General features: G+C 55.5%; 2 protein-coding genes across 17 annotated transcripts; one reads left to right on the forward strand and one right to left on the reverse strand.

The window, feature by feature from the left end:
* The first annotated feature begins 120 nt into the window (after positions 1-120).
* On the forward strand, positions 121-3702 carry Snrnp25 (small nuclear ribonucleoprotein 25 (U11/U12)). The gene is made up of 5 exons (NM_030093.3): positions 121-369; positions 1666-1756; positions 2263-2368; positions 3040-3114; positions 3391-3702. Exons 1-5 carry the CDS (start codon positions 328-330, stop codon positions 3446-3448), a joined length of 372 nt encoding a protein of 123 aa, NP_084369.2. The 5' UTR covers positions 121-327; the 3' UTR covers positions 3449-3702.
* Positions 3703-4290: 588 nt separating this feature from the next.
* On the reverse strand, positions 4291-17037 carry Rhbdf1 (rhomboid 5 homolog 1). Of its 16 annotated transcripts, none has more exons than XM_006514494.4 (19): positions 16875-17037; positions 10848-10988; positions 10640-10770; positions 10282-10386; positions 9616-9829; positions 9099-9308; positions 8888-9010; positions 8658-8815; positions 7966-8223; positions 7758-7869; positions 7574-7648; positions 7329-7490; positions 6626-6726; positions 6288-6351; positions 5817-5911; positions 5533-5608; positions 5364-5464; positions 5104-5257; positions 4291-4925 (listed from the first exon to the last, which is right to left on the reverse strand). In XM_006514494.4, the coding sequence occupies exons 2-19, from the start codon at positions 10962-10964 to the stop codon at positions 4440-4442; spliced, it is 2742 nt and encodes a 913-aa protein (XP_006514557.1). In that variant the 5' UTR covers positions 10965-10988; positions 16875-17037; the 3' UTR covers positions 4291-4439. The 16 variants fall into 16 exon arrangements, 13 of the variants coding, with proteins under 13 accessions (XP_006514557.1, XP_006514558.1, XP_006514559.1 ...); XM_006514495.4 differs by having other exon boundaries at positions 10848-11053; XM_006514496.3 differs by lacking the exon at positions 16875-17037 and adding an exon at positions 15831-15854.
* Positions 17038-17183: the final 146 nt, after the last annotated feature.

Below are 17183 nucleotides of genomic sequence, written 5' to 3' on the forward strand. Positions count from 1 at the left end.
CTCTATCCAGCCAATAACCTGCTGTCTGCACGCTCCCAGCCTCCCGAAGACTCGCACATTTCATTGGCTACTGAAGCCACGCAGTATACCATTGGCTAAGCTATCTCGTCGGGGCGGGACACAATCACTGCGCACGCGCCTTTTGCTTATCAACCTGGAAGGCAGGGCAGGCTGGAGGAGCGCCGGAAAGCAACACTAGTCTAGTAGTAGGCAGTCCTGGAGGACCCGGAGGCTGAGGATCGGCCGGAGGTGCCGGAGGACGACGAGGATGATGAGGAGACATTGCCCCATTCCGAGGCTGTGGACGTGTTCCAAGAAGGTCTCGCCATGGTGGTGCAAGACCCGCTGCTCTGCGACCTTCCGATCCAGGTGCGAGACAGGGCTCTGGGGTGTGGATGGGCGCTGGTGGTCCCACCAGAGAAAGACGCTTCTGCGCATAAGTGGAACGCTTAGGGTGAGGAGCCCCTCTGAGCCGTGAAGTTTGAATTAAACAAACACTAAGATATGAACTCAGGATGAGTGTGACAAGTCTTTTCCTTTTGCCTGAAACTTCAGTATGCGTGACTTAGTAGTTAATGTATTCTTTAACCTTGCCAATCAAAGGTGTTTTTATTTAACGTCTGTGTGCGCACAGAACTGGGAGCCAAACTGAGAACCTTTCGAATGCTAAATAAGTGCTCTACCACTGAGTTACACAAGTTTATTTGTACTTCCCTCTGTGTTTTATTAAAACATCTCTTGTCTGGCCAGACCTTTAATCTCAGCACCCGGGATGCCGAGGCAAGGGAATCTCTGTGAGTTTGAGGCCAGCCTGATACATTGAGAGCTCCAGGCCAGCCAAGGGTCTGGAGTAGTGGGTCTCTGCCTCAAAACAAACAAAAGACATTTTGTTATCAAAGGTTTTAGGTAGCCGGTCAGTTGCACCCTGGACCTGAGGTACAGGCCTGGAGCCTCTTGATACAATACTCTCAGGATCGCCAGGCCCAGTGTTAATTGAAAATCCTAACACACAATAGGTGTCTTAGTCAGAGTTTTACTGCTGTGAACAGACAGTGTGACCAAGGCAACTCCTTTTTTTTTTTTTTCCTTTAAAGTTTATTCAATACAACCTAATCTCCAACTTCACTGAGGTGGCTGACCACGTGGACTCTTATAAGGACATTTAATTGGGGCTGGCTTACATGTTCAGAGGTTCAGTCCATTATCATCAAGGCAAGAGCATGGCAGCATCTAGGCAGGCATGGTGCAGGGGGAGCTGAGAGTTCTACATCTTCATCTGAAAGCTGCTAGCAGAATATTGGCAGCAAGGATGAGGGTCTTAAAGCCCAAGCCCATAGTGACACACCTACTCCAGCAAGCTACACCTATTGTAACTGGGCCACACCTTCTAATAGTGCCACACCCTGGGCTGAGCATATGCAAACCATAACAGTAGGCAAGCTTGGTTCCCTTTTTTGATCAGGGCCACTGACAGGTAGGTATATATCATCTATAACTAGGGAGACATTAAGGCATCAGGTGTCTCCAAGTGACGCTCCCCAGCAGTGTGGGTAGGGCCATGTCAGTGAAAGGGCATGTTTGGAAAGGACCACTGGGGCAGGACTCTCAGACACAGAATTGCCCCATTCTAACACCAGAAAGCTCTTATGATCTCCATCTCCCTAGGTTACTCTAGAAGAGGTCAACTCCCAGATTGCACTGGAATATGGCCAGGCGATGACTGTCCGTGTGTGCAAGATGGATGGAGAGGTAATGCGTAAGTACCGTTGTCTTAGTTACTTTCTCTTGCTATAAAGAGATACTGCGACCAAGGGAACTTATAAAAGAAAATGCTTGTAGGGGCTTCTGGTTACAAAGGGCTACAGTCCAGAACCAACATGGCAGGGAGCATGGCAGCAGGCAGGCAAATGTCCTGAAGCAGAAACTGAGAGTTTACATGCTGATCCCCACAGGCATGAGACTGAAGGCTTTTGAAACCTCAAAGCTTACCCCCAGTGGCACACCACCTCCAGCAAGGCCATACCTCCTAACCATTCCCAAACAGTTCCATTAAAGAGCAAACATTCAAATATTTGAGTCTGTGGGGGACCTTCTTATTCAAGCCACAACCGTGCTTCTCTTTGAGCCTGACCTTTCACATCAGCAAGGAATTAGCAGAGAGCTAGTCAGTGAGAAACTCAGACCATGCCTGGGTATGCTGGGACAGCCACCCGTGTGTGGCCGCCCACGTGTTTCTTCTCCTATGTGTTTCTATGGTTACAGCTGTGGTCGTCGTACAGAATGCCACGGTCCTGGACCTGAAGAAGGCTATCCAGAGATACGTGCAGCTCAAGCAGGAGCGGGAAGGCGGCGTTCAGCACATCAGCTGGTGAGTGCGCCAGAAGTGCCTTCCCTGTGCCACTCCTGGGCTCGGGGCTCAGTAGGAAGGCAGCTTTCAGCTCCTCATGTGTGTACCACCAGTACCCCACTACCAATGATACAGTGACAGTCCCATATCATGAGAGCTTTCTGGTGTTAGAATGGGGCAATTCTGTGTCTGAGAGTCCTGCCCCAGTGGTCCTTTCCAAACATGCCCTTTCACTGACGTGGCCCTACCCACACTGCTGGGGAGCATCACTTGGAGACAACTGATGCCTTAATGTCTCCCTAGTTATAGATGGTATATACCTACCTGTCAGTGGCCTCTTCTCTCTTCACCGGGGTGCTGTTGGCTCTGACTCTCCTATCAGATCAAGTATCCTGTTATCTGAAATCCCTATTTCATTATTAAGATGTGTCCAGAGCCTCCTGCAACTGCCTTGGGCCTGTATCACGTAGGGAAAATGTCCAGAAGGGGAATATAGCTATATTCCTGAGTGCCCTAGGCTGTGTGTCCAGAAGGGGAGTATGGCTATCCTGAGTGCCCTAGGCTGTGTGTCCAGAAGGGGAGTGTGGCTATCCTGAGTGCCCTAGGCTGTACGCTGCCAGCCTCTGTCATGCTAGCCGCTCAATTCACCCATCTGGGCTGGCATGTGCAGCACCTCAGTCCCCTCCTTGCAGGTCCTATGTATGGCGGACATACCATCTGACCTCAGCTGGGGAGAAGCTCACAGAGGACAGGAAGAAGCTCAGAGAGTAAGTCTGTAGGTCTCTGGCCCATCGGCGGTGCCCTGTGCCCACCAAATGGCTGTGGTAAGAGGGTCCCTGGCCGGATTGACTGTCCTGTGGGCATCTCCTTGAGCCTCCCGTGAACTGCAGGGCAGAGAAACAGCCCTGCTGTTCTCACAGCAGCCCACATGGAGGTGAGGTGGGAGAAGAGTGTGGCCATTCTCACTTGATTGTTCCTGATCCCTACTAAGCCTGGGTGAGCCGTCTGCAGCTCGGACACTGTTACCTTCCTGTCTTTTTCAGTTATGGCATCCGGAACCGAGATGAGGTTTCCTTTATCAAGAAGCTTAGGCAAAAGTGAACACCAGACACAGTGATCTGACCTGTCCCAGCAAGATGGCGCCCTCCGCTTGACCTCAAGGGAAAGGGTGTTGGGGGTAGCTGCATCCCTGGAATGCCCAGGTGGAGCTGTCAGCGTGAGCCCTGGGACCCTCGGATTGTGGAAAATTCCTCTGCCCTTTACTTTCCTTTGAACTTGGCCCAAAGGTCCTATGTGGTTGTGGGCCTGGCTTATAGAATAAATGTGTTTGCTTTGTGTCTTGTAAAAATCAGAAAGCCATAGTACTCTGTACTGGTGGGCTGGATCTGTCCCATAGCAGAGGGAAGTGAGGGCAGAGGCTGGTGTTGGGGAGCACTGAAGTCTCAAGGGCCACACCTAAGCCCTGGGACCACACTGCTCACCTCTCCTGCTATGGCCTCCCAGCGAGGAGGAAGTACAAGCTGAGCAGCTAGCTCTGTGTCTGCCGTGGGGAAACAGCAGCCTGCCATCCCAGGGCTGTGGTGACACAGGTTCCGTGGAGTGAGTTGCAGTGGTACAAGATGCTCTCCGCTGTGGGGATACAGCAGCACACACTAAGGTCCATGTCCCAACACTGGCTACTGGCTCTCCTACAAGACCTCACAGAGCGGTGAAAGCCAGCGATGTCTGACTTAGAACACTGCTTCTCAGCCTTCCTAGTGCTGTGACCTTTAACACAGTTTGTTGCGACTTTTGCTACTGTTTTGAGCCATCCTGGAGCTAGAGGTTTGCCAGAGGGGTCACGCCGCACAGGCAGGTTGAGAACCACTCTCTTGTCCAACTGTATGTCCAAGGCCTACCCCCGTGACCCCAGCCAAAAATCAGGAAACAGTGACAAATCCTCATCGAGTTAGTGGCAGCTAAAACGCTCCCAGTCCATTTATTGACCACATGAGGTGGTTGTCGGGGACTAGTTAGGAGGTTATCATGGGAACTCATGTACTAAATGCCCAGCAGTGTAAGCGTACAACCGGAGCGAGCAAGGCACAAGAGGTCAGTGTCCAGGAAGCACCCATCTGTTCAGCCCTGGGAGGCCGGGCTGGCCTGGGGAGTCCACGGCTGGTTCAGTGGAGCTGAGCGTCCAGCTCGTACTTTTCACAGAACTTGTCCGTGAAAGGGATGCAGGTGAGGAACTCGCACCATTCACAGCGCACCGGGTAGAAGTAGAAGAGGACCACCAGGCCGGCCAGCAGGCCCAGGAAGACGACCTGGAAGATGATGATCTGGCAGCGCTTGCGGTACAGGTCGAACTTGCCAAAGCTGATGTAAGGCAGGAAGGCAAAGGAAAGGAAGAGGCCGCTGACAAAGCCCGAGATGTGGGCGAAGTTGTCGATCCAGGGCAGCAGCCCAAAGGCAAAGAGGAAGAGCACCACGGCCAGGAGCTTGAAGAAGGCACGCCAGGGTCGGGCCAGGATCTGCCAGCTCTGGAACAACTCCACAAAGAGGCAGGCCAGGATGCCAAACTGGGAGCCGGCCGGACCTACCTGACGGTGGGGGTTGGAAGCTCTAAGCTACTGAGGCTGCACCGTCCCACCCCCGACCCCACCCCAGAAGCTCATCTTCCCATGCCACCTCTCGGCGAACTTGATCTCGACACAGGCGGGGTCACGCTAGCCACAGGTACACATAGAGGGTCCCCACCCTGGGAAACATCTTACCTCTGCCCGGTATGGCAGGAAGATGGCACTGGCTAGATTGCCCGTGATACCACTCAGCAGGTAGATGATGGCTATGCGGTGCCAGCCTGCCAGCTTCTCCAGGTCCCGCAGGACCGTCATCTGGAAGCAGACGGACACCAAGCAGTGCAGGATCCTGTGGGCAGTGAGGGACACTCAGCAGAGAAGGGAGCTTCTCTTTTGCCTCCAGCCCACCACTCCTGGGGAAGGAGACCACACGCCCAGCCCCAAGTCCCACTTGCCCAGCGTGCAGGAAGAGGGACAGCCACAGGCGGTAGAACTGGTCAGGCACCTCAGGATTGAGGAAAGGCAGGAGGCCACAGACATCGTCCATGCAGTGCACCTGTGCAGAGTGGCCAGTCAGCCTCCACAGTGGGCGGGGGCGGAGAGGGGCGTGGCCTCAAGGCCTACCTGAGAGCAGAGTGTGGCCTCCTCATGGAAGTAGCCCCTCATGAAGTCACAGTACTCCCGGGAGGTGATCTCACACCTAGAGGGTCACGCCAGGGTTTGGAGGGTGCCCAGCCTTATAGGTGGAGGCTGCTGAGATCTATAGTCACCTGTGCTCTCCTCAGGAGGACCTCAGCCCCACCCACCTTCACTAGCCCAGTCTCACTCCCTGTTGCTGGAAATCAGGTTAGTCAGGCTTTAATGAGGGAGAAAGTGCTGCCCCGAGCCAGTGGCACGTGAGCACCCACCTGCCCTTGGTGCCGATGCAGCAAGGCCGGCCTGTTATGACACAATCCATGTGAGGGTGGTTAGTGTGGTTCCCCGCGCTGCTTTTGGTGCAGATCTGGGTAAGAAAGAAAAACAAGAGGGTCGGCGTCATTTTACACACACAGAGACACACCTCTTGGCCTAACCCTCATTGGAAACCAAGACAAAGGTAAGACTCAGATAGAAACCAGGCTCCCTTAAGTCAAGTAGGCCACACCCAGAGCCTGGGCTGAGCCATCTGCAAACCAGAATAAAGCTATTTGGCCTCTCATGTCTTCACCTAGTTCTCTTGCCCTGACTACTTGCTCACAGAGGCAAGCCTTGCCTGACAGGCTGGGCAAAGGCTAGGACAGTGCGAAGATGCAGGTGCTCCAACAAAGAAAGCCTGCAGCGCCAGGAACGGTAGGGTATGCCCTCCTCCCCGATTCGACATTTGGAAGATTCCAGCTCACCGGCCACTTGGTGATATCTTCTGGCCACTCGTGGGGATCCTCAGAGGAAGGCTCGTCACATACCCTGCATGAGCCCAAATGGTTAGAGCCTTTGTCCCGTGGTGATGGTACCCTCTTCCCCAAAACAAGGAATCCTCTACACCCTGTCAGACATAGCCAAAGGCAGTTCAAGAGGGCAAATAGTTAATCCCAGGACTTGGGAGGCAGAGGCAGGTGGATTTCTGAGTTCAAGGCCAGCCTGGTCTACAAAGTGAGTTCCAGGACAGCCAGGACTATACAGAGAAACCCTGTCTCGAAAAAACAAAACCAAACACAAGAGGGCAATTAGGAATACTCACCTGGGGTCCTGGTGGCAGACAGAACCAAACTGTCTCTTGTTGCCTGCAAGGTCTGGGGCACTAGGATGAACGGGCCACTTCACCCACACCGCCAACGTGGACTGTGGGGAACACAAGAGTCAGCCCTGGTCAGAGCCTACCATCTGCTCAGTTAACAACAGTTGGGAATCAAAGGCGAGGCCCCAGAACAGACTCCTGACTCAACACCGCTAATAGGTTAAACCCCAGCAGCACGTGGGGAGTGTTACACGGTACCCAGGGGCATAACTGAGGCACAGAAACAGCTTCTATCCTGAAGTAGGGAAATGGTATCAGCTATGGTGCCAATGTTTGGATGAGTCTTTTGCATTTTTCTTTGCTTCCTTTTGAGACCATGAAATGCAGCCCAGGCTGGTCTGGAACTTAACCTTTCTCCAACTTGGGTTTCCTAACTATGAGGCTTACAGGCCTGTACCACCACGTCTGGCTTTAAACTGGTGGAGGAAAATGAGGTACTATCCACTTAAGATATCAATGCAGACATGTGCTGAAGAAGTGGGCCCCAGTGAAGACCAAATTTGTCAAATGAGCGTCCTCCACAGAAACTGGGAGTGAAGGGCAAGGATGGGAGGCGCCACACTGCCAGAAACCAGTAAGGAACTCTGTGAGACCCAAGTCTAAAGTTAAGAGCGGACTGCACAGACGGGGTGGGTTGGACACCCACCGAGCACTCCTCCTTGGAAGTCTGCACACACCCAGACCGATCATTGCGTACACAGCAAGCCGAGTGCTTTTCACGCTCCCGGGCAGCCAGGATGAAGCTGTGCACCTGTGGGTCCTGACGCATGCAGGGTGAGAACTTGGCACCCAAGTGAATGAGGGCCTCCTGTGAAGAGAGAGACAGCAGCTGTGGCCTCAATCCAGGACAGGTGGGGCACCTCCAAGCTCCACTCCCAGCCCTGCCCTCACCGAGCTGGGGCCAATCCAGAAGTTCTCCTGCTGGACGTATTTGACATTCTCATAGACACCCCGCTTCCGAAGTACCTGGAAAGTAGGAAGGAAGATCAGACCAAATGTGTAGGGCTCCATCCTCCCAGAGCCGGGCCACAGCGTCCACAGCCTAGACTCCAAGTTATCTGGGCGCAGGGCTCACCGAGTCCACCGTCTCATGCTGCGAGAAGCCCACGGGCGCTATGCCATAGATGCACACAGCCAGAATGGTGACCAGTGAGTGCACAAAGGTGAGCCAGTAAGTGAAGAAGGGCCTGAGACAGAGTAAGTGAGACAGGGATGAGACCAGGAGCGTCCTGACATGGATTCCTAACCCCAGCTCAGCCTCTGTCCCAGCAGGCACCGCCTACCTGTGATCATCCATGTCCTCGATCTGCCGCTTGACATAGCTGTCGATGCGTTTCCGGTACGTGCGGTTGGTGAGCCGTCCCACCATCCCCAGACCATAAGGCCGCTTTTCCCGAGCGAAGAGTTTGCGCACTGGCACAGCGATACGCTGACCCCTCCTGGGTCCCGCCGCACTGACCACCTCCTGGCGAAGCCGCACCTTGGGCTGCGGGGCTAGAGGGCCGCCTTCCTTCTGCTTTCTCCAGCCTCGTTCCAGGGGCCTGGAAGGGGCCAGCGTGTTCACTTCCTGCCTGGAACCTATACACTGCCTTCTCTCTTGGGCAGAACCAGAGCACTGCTCAGTGTCTCTCCTGCCCTCCGAGGGGCGAAGACACCCAACAAGCCACTCCTCTTCATTCTACGCCTTACCAGTAAGCCCTTGGCACCTTGGCAGGGCAAGTTTGGGGAGCCTCAAGACTCAGGCTCTGTCTCTCAACAGTGTTAACTGGGCCATAGTCCTCTCCCATCTAGACTCTAGCCCCTGGGCTCTGGGAGTTCTGTAGGAGGGCATCAAAGTAGGGTTGTGCCTACCCCTGGACATACCCAAGGTGGCCAGGCTAGATTCCAAAGTCCAAGCTATGAACACTGCAGCATCATACCCAGAGCCCAGCGGCTCTCAGTGGGGCTGCTCCCCCCACCCACCGGGCGCACTCACAACATCAAGTGGCTTCTCTCAAGCTCACTGCGGTCCAGGGCCCCACCCGTGAGGTCGGCCTGATCCGGGGCTTTCTCCCAGTCCTTGAGCGCTGCCTCTGATGGGGACTCAAACACCTCATCTGGGTACGTGGACATCTCCTCGTGGAGGACACCTTCCTGAGCAAATACGTGACGTCAAGGTGGATCCAGAGACAGAGGAGATGGGGCGACCCCCCAGGCTCTTCTTACCCGAGCAAAGAAAGATGTATCCAACTCATCAGGGAAGTCCACCATGTCTTCCTCAAGAAAGCTGGCAGGGGTAAAGCTTCGGCGCTGTCCCCTTCGTAAAGTGCCATCCCTAATAGACCGACCCTGAGGACAAGGAAGCGACCTTAGGACCTGGAAGTCGGAGTGCACTCAGTTTCCACACCTACAACCTCGGGGCCCCCCCTGCATTTACCTTCACCAATGCTGCAGCGGCCCGGAAGCTCATCTTGGCCACCGATTCACGTTTGCGACGCCGAGGGAGTCGGTTGAAACCTGAGCGGGAGCTGGAGAAAGAGCAGAGGGAGGCTGCACCTGGTGTGACGGGAGTGTGGGGGGCACTCAGGCCATCAGCAGTGTCATCAGCCATGCGAAAGGCCCGGCCTCGGGCCAGAGGGTCTATGATCTGGTGGGATGGAGAAGAAGCTAGGTCAGTCTATAGAACCAGGCAAGACTTCCATGAAGAGCATCACTCTCATCCATGGCACCTATAGGGGTCCTTCTCCCCTTGAAATTCAGAGTCTGCACTAGAACAATACCATGACTCTCTTCCTCCTAGGGTCCCTAGCTGGGAGTATCTCAGGAGCCTTTCTAAGACTCTGGCTGCTTTCCCGTCCACAGGCTCCCAGGGATACTTTCTCTCCTCAACCCTCCCCTCCTCCCACCCCAGGCAGAGGAGCAGAATGGGGAGTCTGTGGGAGGCGGCGGCACACCTTCTGCATGCCCAGCTGGCATGGCCCCACGTAGAGGGGAGGTGGTGTCTCGGTGCTGGTTAGGGACACATTGTCCTGGCTGGGCAGGTCCAGCTCCCGGATGACCTGCGGCTTTAGCTTCCCATACCGCTGGCTGCAGTGACGGATGCTCTTGCGCTGCCACTTCTGGGTGCTGTCACTGTCCTTGCTCACTCCAAACCAGTCTGCTGTCCCCCTGGCACGAGAAGGACTCAGCAAGGGGAAGCCATATATTCTGTCCCCTTACCCCAATCAAAGATCCTCAAAGGTCAACCTGGGTAGTGGGCTCTGCTGCAGGCCCCCAGTCACTCCAAGGACAGGACAGGGGAGCTCCAACTGTGGCCACCCCAATTTCTACTAGAGCATTCTGCATGCCTGTCAGTAGAAGGTTCTCATAGGCCCTCAGCCAACCCTGAGTCCAGAGAGAGGCCTTGGCCTCAGGCAGCCACCATCACCCTAGGGTACTAAAGAACTCAGCAGCAATTGCAGCAGCAACAATACAGTGGCCATGGTCTTTGAACATGCAAATAAAAACATTGACCCTGTCATGAGCAGCCAGGGAATGCCAAACACTCCAACAGCTCCAAGAGGCCACATCACATGCACGTGCCAAAAAATACCAACACACTCAAGACCTGCGTAAGGTACCTGAGCAAGGACCATGAGAGAGACTGGCGCTGTGGGTGGGCCTTTCGAGCAGCCCTCGGCCTCAAAAGGGGCAGAGTATGAACACGCCCAAAGCGTACCTGCCGGCTACAAGGAGCCAGGGTGTTAGAGTAGGGAGGGTGCATACTCGGGGAACTGAGAGGCAGACGGAGGGCCAACCATGGGTCCCCAGAACAGGAGGATGCTGAAGTGTTGTTGGGATCAAGATGGAGAAGAAAAGCTGACAGAGAAGGGACCTTTGCCCCATTCCCACCCCTGGTACCTAACAGGGATTCTGTATGCCTACCTCTAGTGTCCCTCCCTAGCCCCAGCCTGTGTAACAGCCAGGATGGTGCTGTACCTGCGGATGGTCTGTGTGATGGATGTCTGACGCTGCAGCACCAGCCGGCGAGGCTCATGGTGGGGTGATGGGACCCGGGCTGTCTCAGCTGGCATACTCACACTCCGCAAGAAAGCCTGTCGCCGCAGGGGCTAGACAGCAGGGTCATGGTGAGCACCCTGGCCAGGGAATTTCCAAAATTCCCAAATTCCTACTGGCCAGAACCTACCTGCAGGAAGCTGGGCTCCTCTGCTGCCGGGGGCACCGCGGCTGGGATGTCCAACTTGAGCCATGGGGGTTTCTTGCGTTGCAGGCTGCTAGTACTGTCTCTCCTGGCTTCACTCATGGTTCCGGGCGCAGTGAGACAAGCCTGGGAGTGTAGGTTATGCTGAGTGACAACCCTGACAGGTCTCCAGGGACACCATGGGCCTAAACCTAGAAGAAGCATTGCAAGCCCTACAGAGGTGCTCACAGCACCCGATAGAGGCTGGCATGCTCTGGGCCTGAACTCCACAGATCCTCCAACAATAGGAATCTAGGGTAAAACACTGTATAAACCTACTCTGAGCACAAGCTGGTAGAGGGCTGCCGCCCTCTTGAAGCTTAAAGCCTGGGTAACGATGTCCCTATAAATAAAGAAGTGCTCAGTCTGTTTGGTAGCAGGTAGTAAGGATTTCCTGACAGCTCCCAAGTGAAAGCCGCTCAGGTGTCACGTAAGTCTGTGCACATCCAGGAGCAGGAGGACAAACTGTGAGCGCAAGGCTCCAGCCCACCTGTCCCAGGCCATCGTAACCACTCTGACTTTCACTTCATACACTGTGGGGTTCATGATCAATCAACTACACAGAAGACTCCCCACATTTAGAGAAAGAGATGGCTTCTTGGGGCTTCAGAGCAACACCTAGGGCAGCAGGCTCCAGTATGCAGAGGACTCTCCTTGGTGCCAGATAATCCCAGCACTAAGGAGACAGAGGCAGGTGGATCGCTATGAGTTCAAGGCTGGCCCAGTCTACACAGTGCGTTCTAGGCCAGCCAGGGACACAGTTAAGACCTTGTTAACAAAACAAAACAAAACAAAACAAAACAAAACTCCCTTGGAGCAGAAGCCACAATAAATGACCACGAGGTGGCGCCAACTGCCAAAAAAGGCATCGAGGCAGGGACAGGTTGAGGAACCCTGAATACCTAAGACCAAACAGAGTGTAGTACACCAGCTGGCCCGCCAGACAGATCAGAAGGAAAAAGCGCTTGTTCCCTATTCAAGCCTGAGTTCCCTGGAAATCACAAAGGGTGGAAAAGAAAACTGAATCCATAAAGTAGTCTTCCGGCTTCTGATTAGATAGATAGATGATAGATAGATAGATAGATAGATAGATAGCCTGGCTTGGTAGTACATGCCTTTAATACCTGCCCTTGGGAGGCAGAGGCAGGCTTCTGTGAGTCCAAGGCCAGCCTGGCCTACACAGTGAGTTCCAGGACAGCCAGAGTTATACACTGACACCCTGTCTTGAAAGAAACATTATATATATTTCACACACACACACACACACACACACACATTTGAGCCAGGCATATGGATGTACACCCTTAGTCTTAGCACTCAGGAGGCAGAAGCAGGCAGAATCTGTGCATTTGAGGCCAGCCAAGTTCTAGCCAGTGCAGAAAGACCCAGCTCTTGACTGTCAGGCAGGTCTTGATCTCTGAGGGACTCTTACTTCCCTCTTTATAAATGACAGTCACAGCAGGTATACACCTGATCCCTGCTCCAAGTGGAGGGCCTTCTGTATCTAGAGTGGAGATGAGGACTGGGGGTGGGGGAGCACTCCTTCAAGCAAGACTCGGAGGGCAGAAGACTCAAAAGCCTCACCTTCAGATCTGCAGACCTGAACAGACCCTAGATTGTGAAACCAGCCAGCTGACGCCTCAACTTAGGACTCTCCCTCTCGATGCTTGGAGGAGACAGAGGCTCCATTCTCTCTACACACACTGCGAAAATGAGGCCTGGAAGGCAGTGAACTCCCCAAAGCTGGGCTGAGACAGTGGGGGGCCAGGTACCCGCCAAGATAGAGGATGCCTTACATATCCTGCCTTCTGGTCCATCCCAAGCAGCCACTCATGAGCTCCAGGAAGGAACGTAGTCAAGAGTAGTCACAGGATCACAGAGAGTAAACCTGTGCAAGTGCTGGAAACTGGCCTTTCCAACAAGTTGGGTACCTGTGCTCAGCACTTCTAGGTGGTATCGAACTGGTCCCTTGCTTGGGAATATAAGCTGCTATTTCCAACAGCTTCTAATGACTTCCATGACTCTCTTGGACCTCCCTATATAAGGCCTGCATCATGCTTCCCACCTGCCTGCAGAGCTGTCCACCAGTGCTGCCTTACCTGAATGCAGGGTGGCAAGCGCCAGTTCTCCTGAGTGGGGATGTGGGGACTCTGGAGGGAGATGGCCCTTTAACAGGACCTACAGAGAGAAGCTGACCAGCCTGGGCAAGTGTGAAGAGAAAAAGCACAAGCCACGAGGGCTGTGAGCAAGCACTCAGGCCTTACCCCATGACATCTGCCCAAATGTCTGGGTTTCCCGGGGTCCCCTTCCACGCTACAGAGAAAGGAAACACAAGAGAATCCACACACACAACTCTAGGCCTGCAGTTTGGGGAAAGGATACCCACCCTTCCCTAGAGTTTCCAGCTTGCCCCACCCTAAGCTCTGTTCCTAATAGGGCCTCAAGCTAGTGGGATTCACAAGGCCTGGGGGAGGGGCATACCAGGCCAGACAAAGAGTCTAGGCCAAGGAACAGCACGCTGCCGGCCCACAGTGGCTCAGTGTCTAGATCTCCCCCTGGCACACAGTGGGCTCTTGTTCCCAGACAGCCTTTACTCTCTCCTCTGCTGGCCCCAGTGCAGTGGGAAACCATGGCCCATGGAGAGGCTCATTGCCTGGGGTCACACACCATGAGTCACCCCAGAAGCACAAGGAGCCGCCCAAAAGGGATCCAGAGTAAATGGGAAGTGTTGGAAAGCAAGCTCAGGGGTTGGAGGTGGTATGGAGTCAAGTCTAACGACAGAGCCTTGTCAGGGCTCCAAGCAGCTTGAGCGAGAATCCAGTGGAGAGTGAGGGAGAAGGTGTACACAGAGGTAGGGTAGCGGCACACCTCAGAATGCACTGTTTGCCCATGGACATGACTAAGGGGAGGAGGCAGGTTGTGGAGTTGTTCCATGGTGGGTCAACTAGAGACCCTCCAGGATAGCCCTGTTCATGAGTCCAGTTAGAACAGCCAGGAAGACAGAAGACAGGTGGAACAACATGGGTCAAAAATCTATACTATACCCAAACTGTTGTCTCCACCCCTTACCAACAGAGCATACCTGGGCTTTCTCTTCTTGGCTTTATGAGACAGAATCTCATGTACCCATACTGGCCTACACCTCCTAAGTAGATAAAGATTCGCGCACATTACAGATGCATGAGCACCACCACACCTGGCAAGCCTTCATCTTCTCATCTGAAAATGGCTGACGAAAGTGCCCAGCACCATTGGTGCTCAGTAAGCGGCAGCTGAATCGACAGAAGGGGCAGATGCCTGAGTGGGAAGAAGACAGCCAAAGCTTCGACAATGGTGTGGCCGGCAATGGTGCTGCACACCTGCGATCCCAGCACTCAGCTCCGGAAGGAAGATTCTGAATTGGAAGCCAGTCCAGGCTACATAATGAAACCCCGTCTCAAACAAACAAACAAACAAACAAACAAACACAAAACAGCAGAGCTGCAGGTGGAAGCTAGAGGTATGGGATGGACCTGAGGACTCCCCCTGCAAAGGCAGAACATAGGAAAGCGGGGCTACTCAGTGACTGCAGTTGATGGGACCCCCCCCCCCATCCTTGGGTGAGAGCTACAGCCACCGCACACTCCAGCATCCTGCTTGAAACCTGTCCTCTCTCTAACCTAATACCCAGCCTCAGCCTGCCCTGGTGGAGGCACTCAGCAGCTTTCTATATCCTCTCTCTCTGCTAGTCCATCGCCACATGCACTGTGACTTCCCCCAGCCTCTCCTTGCTTCATCTGTCAGTGGGATCATACAGAGTTTGCTGGGCCCTTTGTGAACCATTAGGCCATCCTTGAGCTCCACTCTGACTCCTCTTATTTTGCATGGGACAGGGCAAGCTTTAGCGGGGGGTGGGGGGGCTCTCTCATCCCCAGTACACACTAGATTTTGGCCCCTCCCCATCACTCCTCACCAGCCACCATCTCAGAGAGGCACACAGAACAAGAGATTCACTTAAGTCTGTAGGGAGCTCCTAGTCCCTAGAGGAGCCCTGGGACCCAAGGGACCAGGGATGGCAGAGCACATGAGAGCAAAGAAGCCATCCCTGGGGAAAGGCACCATCCATAGCTCAAAAGCACACATAGCTCAGGGGGTCTCTGATACCAGTCAAATTCCTGGATCCAGGTGGGGTTCAGAGGGGAAAGGGGACCTGTCTAAGCCAGCCACTCAGAAAGGGCTTGGAGTCAGGAGCTAACTGTAGGTCAAATTCTGGATTAGTGTCCACTAAGATGGACACTTCTGATGCCCAATCTGTAGTCCAGCTGAGTCTCTGAATGGAGGAGGGGTACAGAGTTCCCCTGTACTGACTCAGAAACCCCTCCCAGAACCCAAAGGAAGCAGGACAAAACTGGAGAGGCTCCAGAAGGGTAAACTGAGTCTGCAACAACAGCTTCAGTCACCAAAAGCCGGGGACACCTGCCTCAGACCTGAGCCCAACGAACCCTGTTGATGTTATAACCGGTGGCAGAAGTAATCACTCCTGTCCTCCCATTTTACAGATTGACTCAGAGAGGCTTTTTACTGCCTGAGGTCACAGGGCCTCAAGGGAGTTCAGCACCTCGGCCAGGTCTGCCAGGGAACTGGGAGGGATCCTTAGCTCCAACGGCTGCAGAGCACTTGGGGCTGGGCAAGGGAAGGGGCTCCGCTGAGGACTAGAGCTAGGGCGATAGGAGGGAGGGCCCTGACTGTCCCTTAATGGGAGACCCAAACCAGCACCTCTAGACCCCGAGGGGAGCTATACTGGCTCACCCAAGTGGACTTCCCAGTAAGGCTCCTGCAGAGGAGCTAGCCAGCCATGGAGGCTGCCTGGAGTTCTGTGGACTGGTGCCAGAACCTGTACTACCCTACCCTGTACTGTACTGGACCTACCCGACACCCTTGCCCTCTTACCCGGATTGCCCAGAATGACCCTGGTAAGCATAGGGCTCAGCCTCTGCAACCTCTTGAGAACTGGCCAGCTGCTGAGTTCCCCAGCATCCTCTAGGCTTAAGGGCGGGGGCAAGGGGCTGAGGCTCGCCCCATGGAGGTGGGGAGCACCTAGCCTGGGACTGCCCCGACTTCTTAGCTGGTCTAAACCTGAAAAGCCAGTTTCATCCTAGAATCTTCTCCCGGCTTCAACAGGAAGTGGGGAGGGGGGGCTTTCCCAGGACAGAGCGGGGGGCCTCCGGATCCAGGCCCCGCCCACGCAGACAGACACACTACTCCAAGAGGCACACGGAGCAGGAACTCTGGTCCGGACTATCTGAGCGGAAAGAAAGCCTAGGGGGAGTCCCTTGACCGTTCTCCACCCAGCTCTACTAGCGTGCTCCCAGCAGGACAGACAGGCCCTCTCGCCTATCCCTGAGCCCTTGGGGTCCGCGGTCACCCCACCGCGCCCAGGCCTACTTCAAGATCCCGACTGTGGCCTCGGGCTCGCCCCCGGGGCCACTGTACAGGGCAGGAGATGTCTTTGGAGGCACTTCCCGAGTTTGCCGATGCGAACCGGGCTGAAACGGGCCGAGCAGGCCCAGCCGAGCTCCCCGGCCCGCAGCTGCCACTGTTACTCCCGTGAGTGGGAGGAAGCGGACCCTGTGGCCCGAAGTCGCGCTCTCTGTGCAGAGTTTCAGACGCCACCTTCGGGGCCCTGGGAGCACGGAGGGCATGGGGTGTGGGGGCTGGCAGCGGAGGGGCCGCTCAGGGCGGCTGCGGCCCCCGGACTCCTGTCCCCGGGGACCCGGCGGGGCTGCTACTCCGCTGCCCCGCCCGCCAGGCCGCGCCGATCCGACCACGGGCTATTTCTGTGGGGCGCCGGGCTGGAATCCGGGCCGCGCCGCCTGCGCCGGCGCTCGGGAAACTCCGCGCACCGACTGCCAGCGATCGGCGGACACGCGCCAGAACGCAAGCTCCGCACTCGCCCGCCCGGAACCCCGCGCAAAGACCCCGGCCGCCACTCACCGCCGTAGGGTCCTCAGAAGGGTCTGCACCGGCTGCTGCCGCCGCTGCGGGCCGGGAGGGCGCCCGCGCCTAGTCCCTGCCTGCGCCGCCCGCGCGCCGGCCCGACCCGTCCGCCTGGGAATGCCACGGGCCGAGGGGCGTGCGCGCCGGGGGCGGGCCCGGCAGAGGGGCGGCCGCCTGACTCAGGGCTGAGGAATGCGCGCCGCCCGCTGCCAGCCCCGGGCGCCTCCTCCGGGAAGACCTCCGGCTGTGCTCTGCCAGGGGTCCCGCAGAGACACCTGTAGCTGGGAGTCGGGCTCGCCAGCGACC

Source organism: Mus musculus, chromosome 11 (genome assembly GCF_000001635.26).
Source record: "Mus musculus strain C57BL/6J chromosome 11, GRCm38.p6 C57BL/6J".
NCBI lineage: Eukaryota > Metazoa > Chordata > Mammalia > Rodentia > Muridae > Mus > Mus musculus.

Coding starts and splice junctions, on each gene's coding strand:
- Snrnp25 (NM_030093.3), top strand. CDS start 328: ATGGTGGTGCAAGACCCGCTGCTCTGCGACCTTCCGATCCAG. Junction 370..1,665: donor TCTGCGACCTTCCGATCCAG/GTGCGAGACAGG, acceptor CCATCTCCCTAG/GTTACTCTAGAAGAGGTCAA. Junction 2,369..3,039: donor GGCGTTCAGCACATCAGCTG/GTGAGTGCGCCA, acceptor CCCTCCTTGCAG/GTCCTATGTATGGCGGACAT.
- Rhbdf1 (XM_006514494.4), bottom strand. CDS start 10,964: ATGAGTGAAGCCAGGAGAGACAGTACTAGCAGCCTGCAACGCAAGAAA. Junction 7,491..7,573: donor TCTGGATTGGCCCCAGCTCG/GTGAGGGCAGGG, acceptor CTCTCTTCACAG/GAGGCCCTCATTCACTTGGG. Junction 5,258..5,363: donor TCCCTCTTCCTGCACGCTGG/GCAAGTGGGACT, acceptor CACTGCCCACAG/GATCCTGCACTGCTTGGTGT.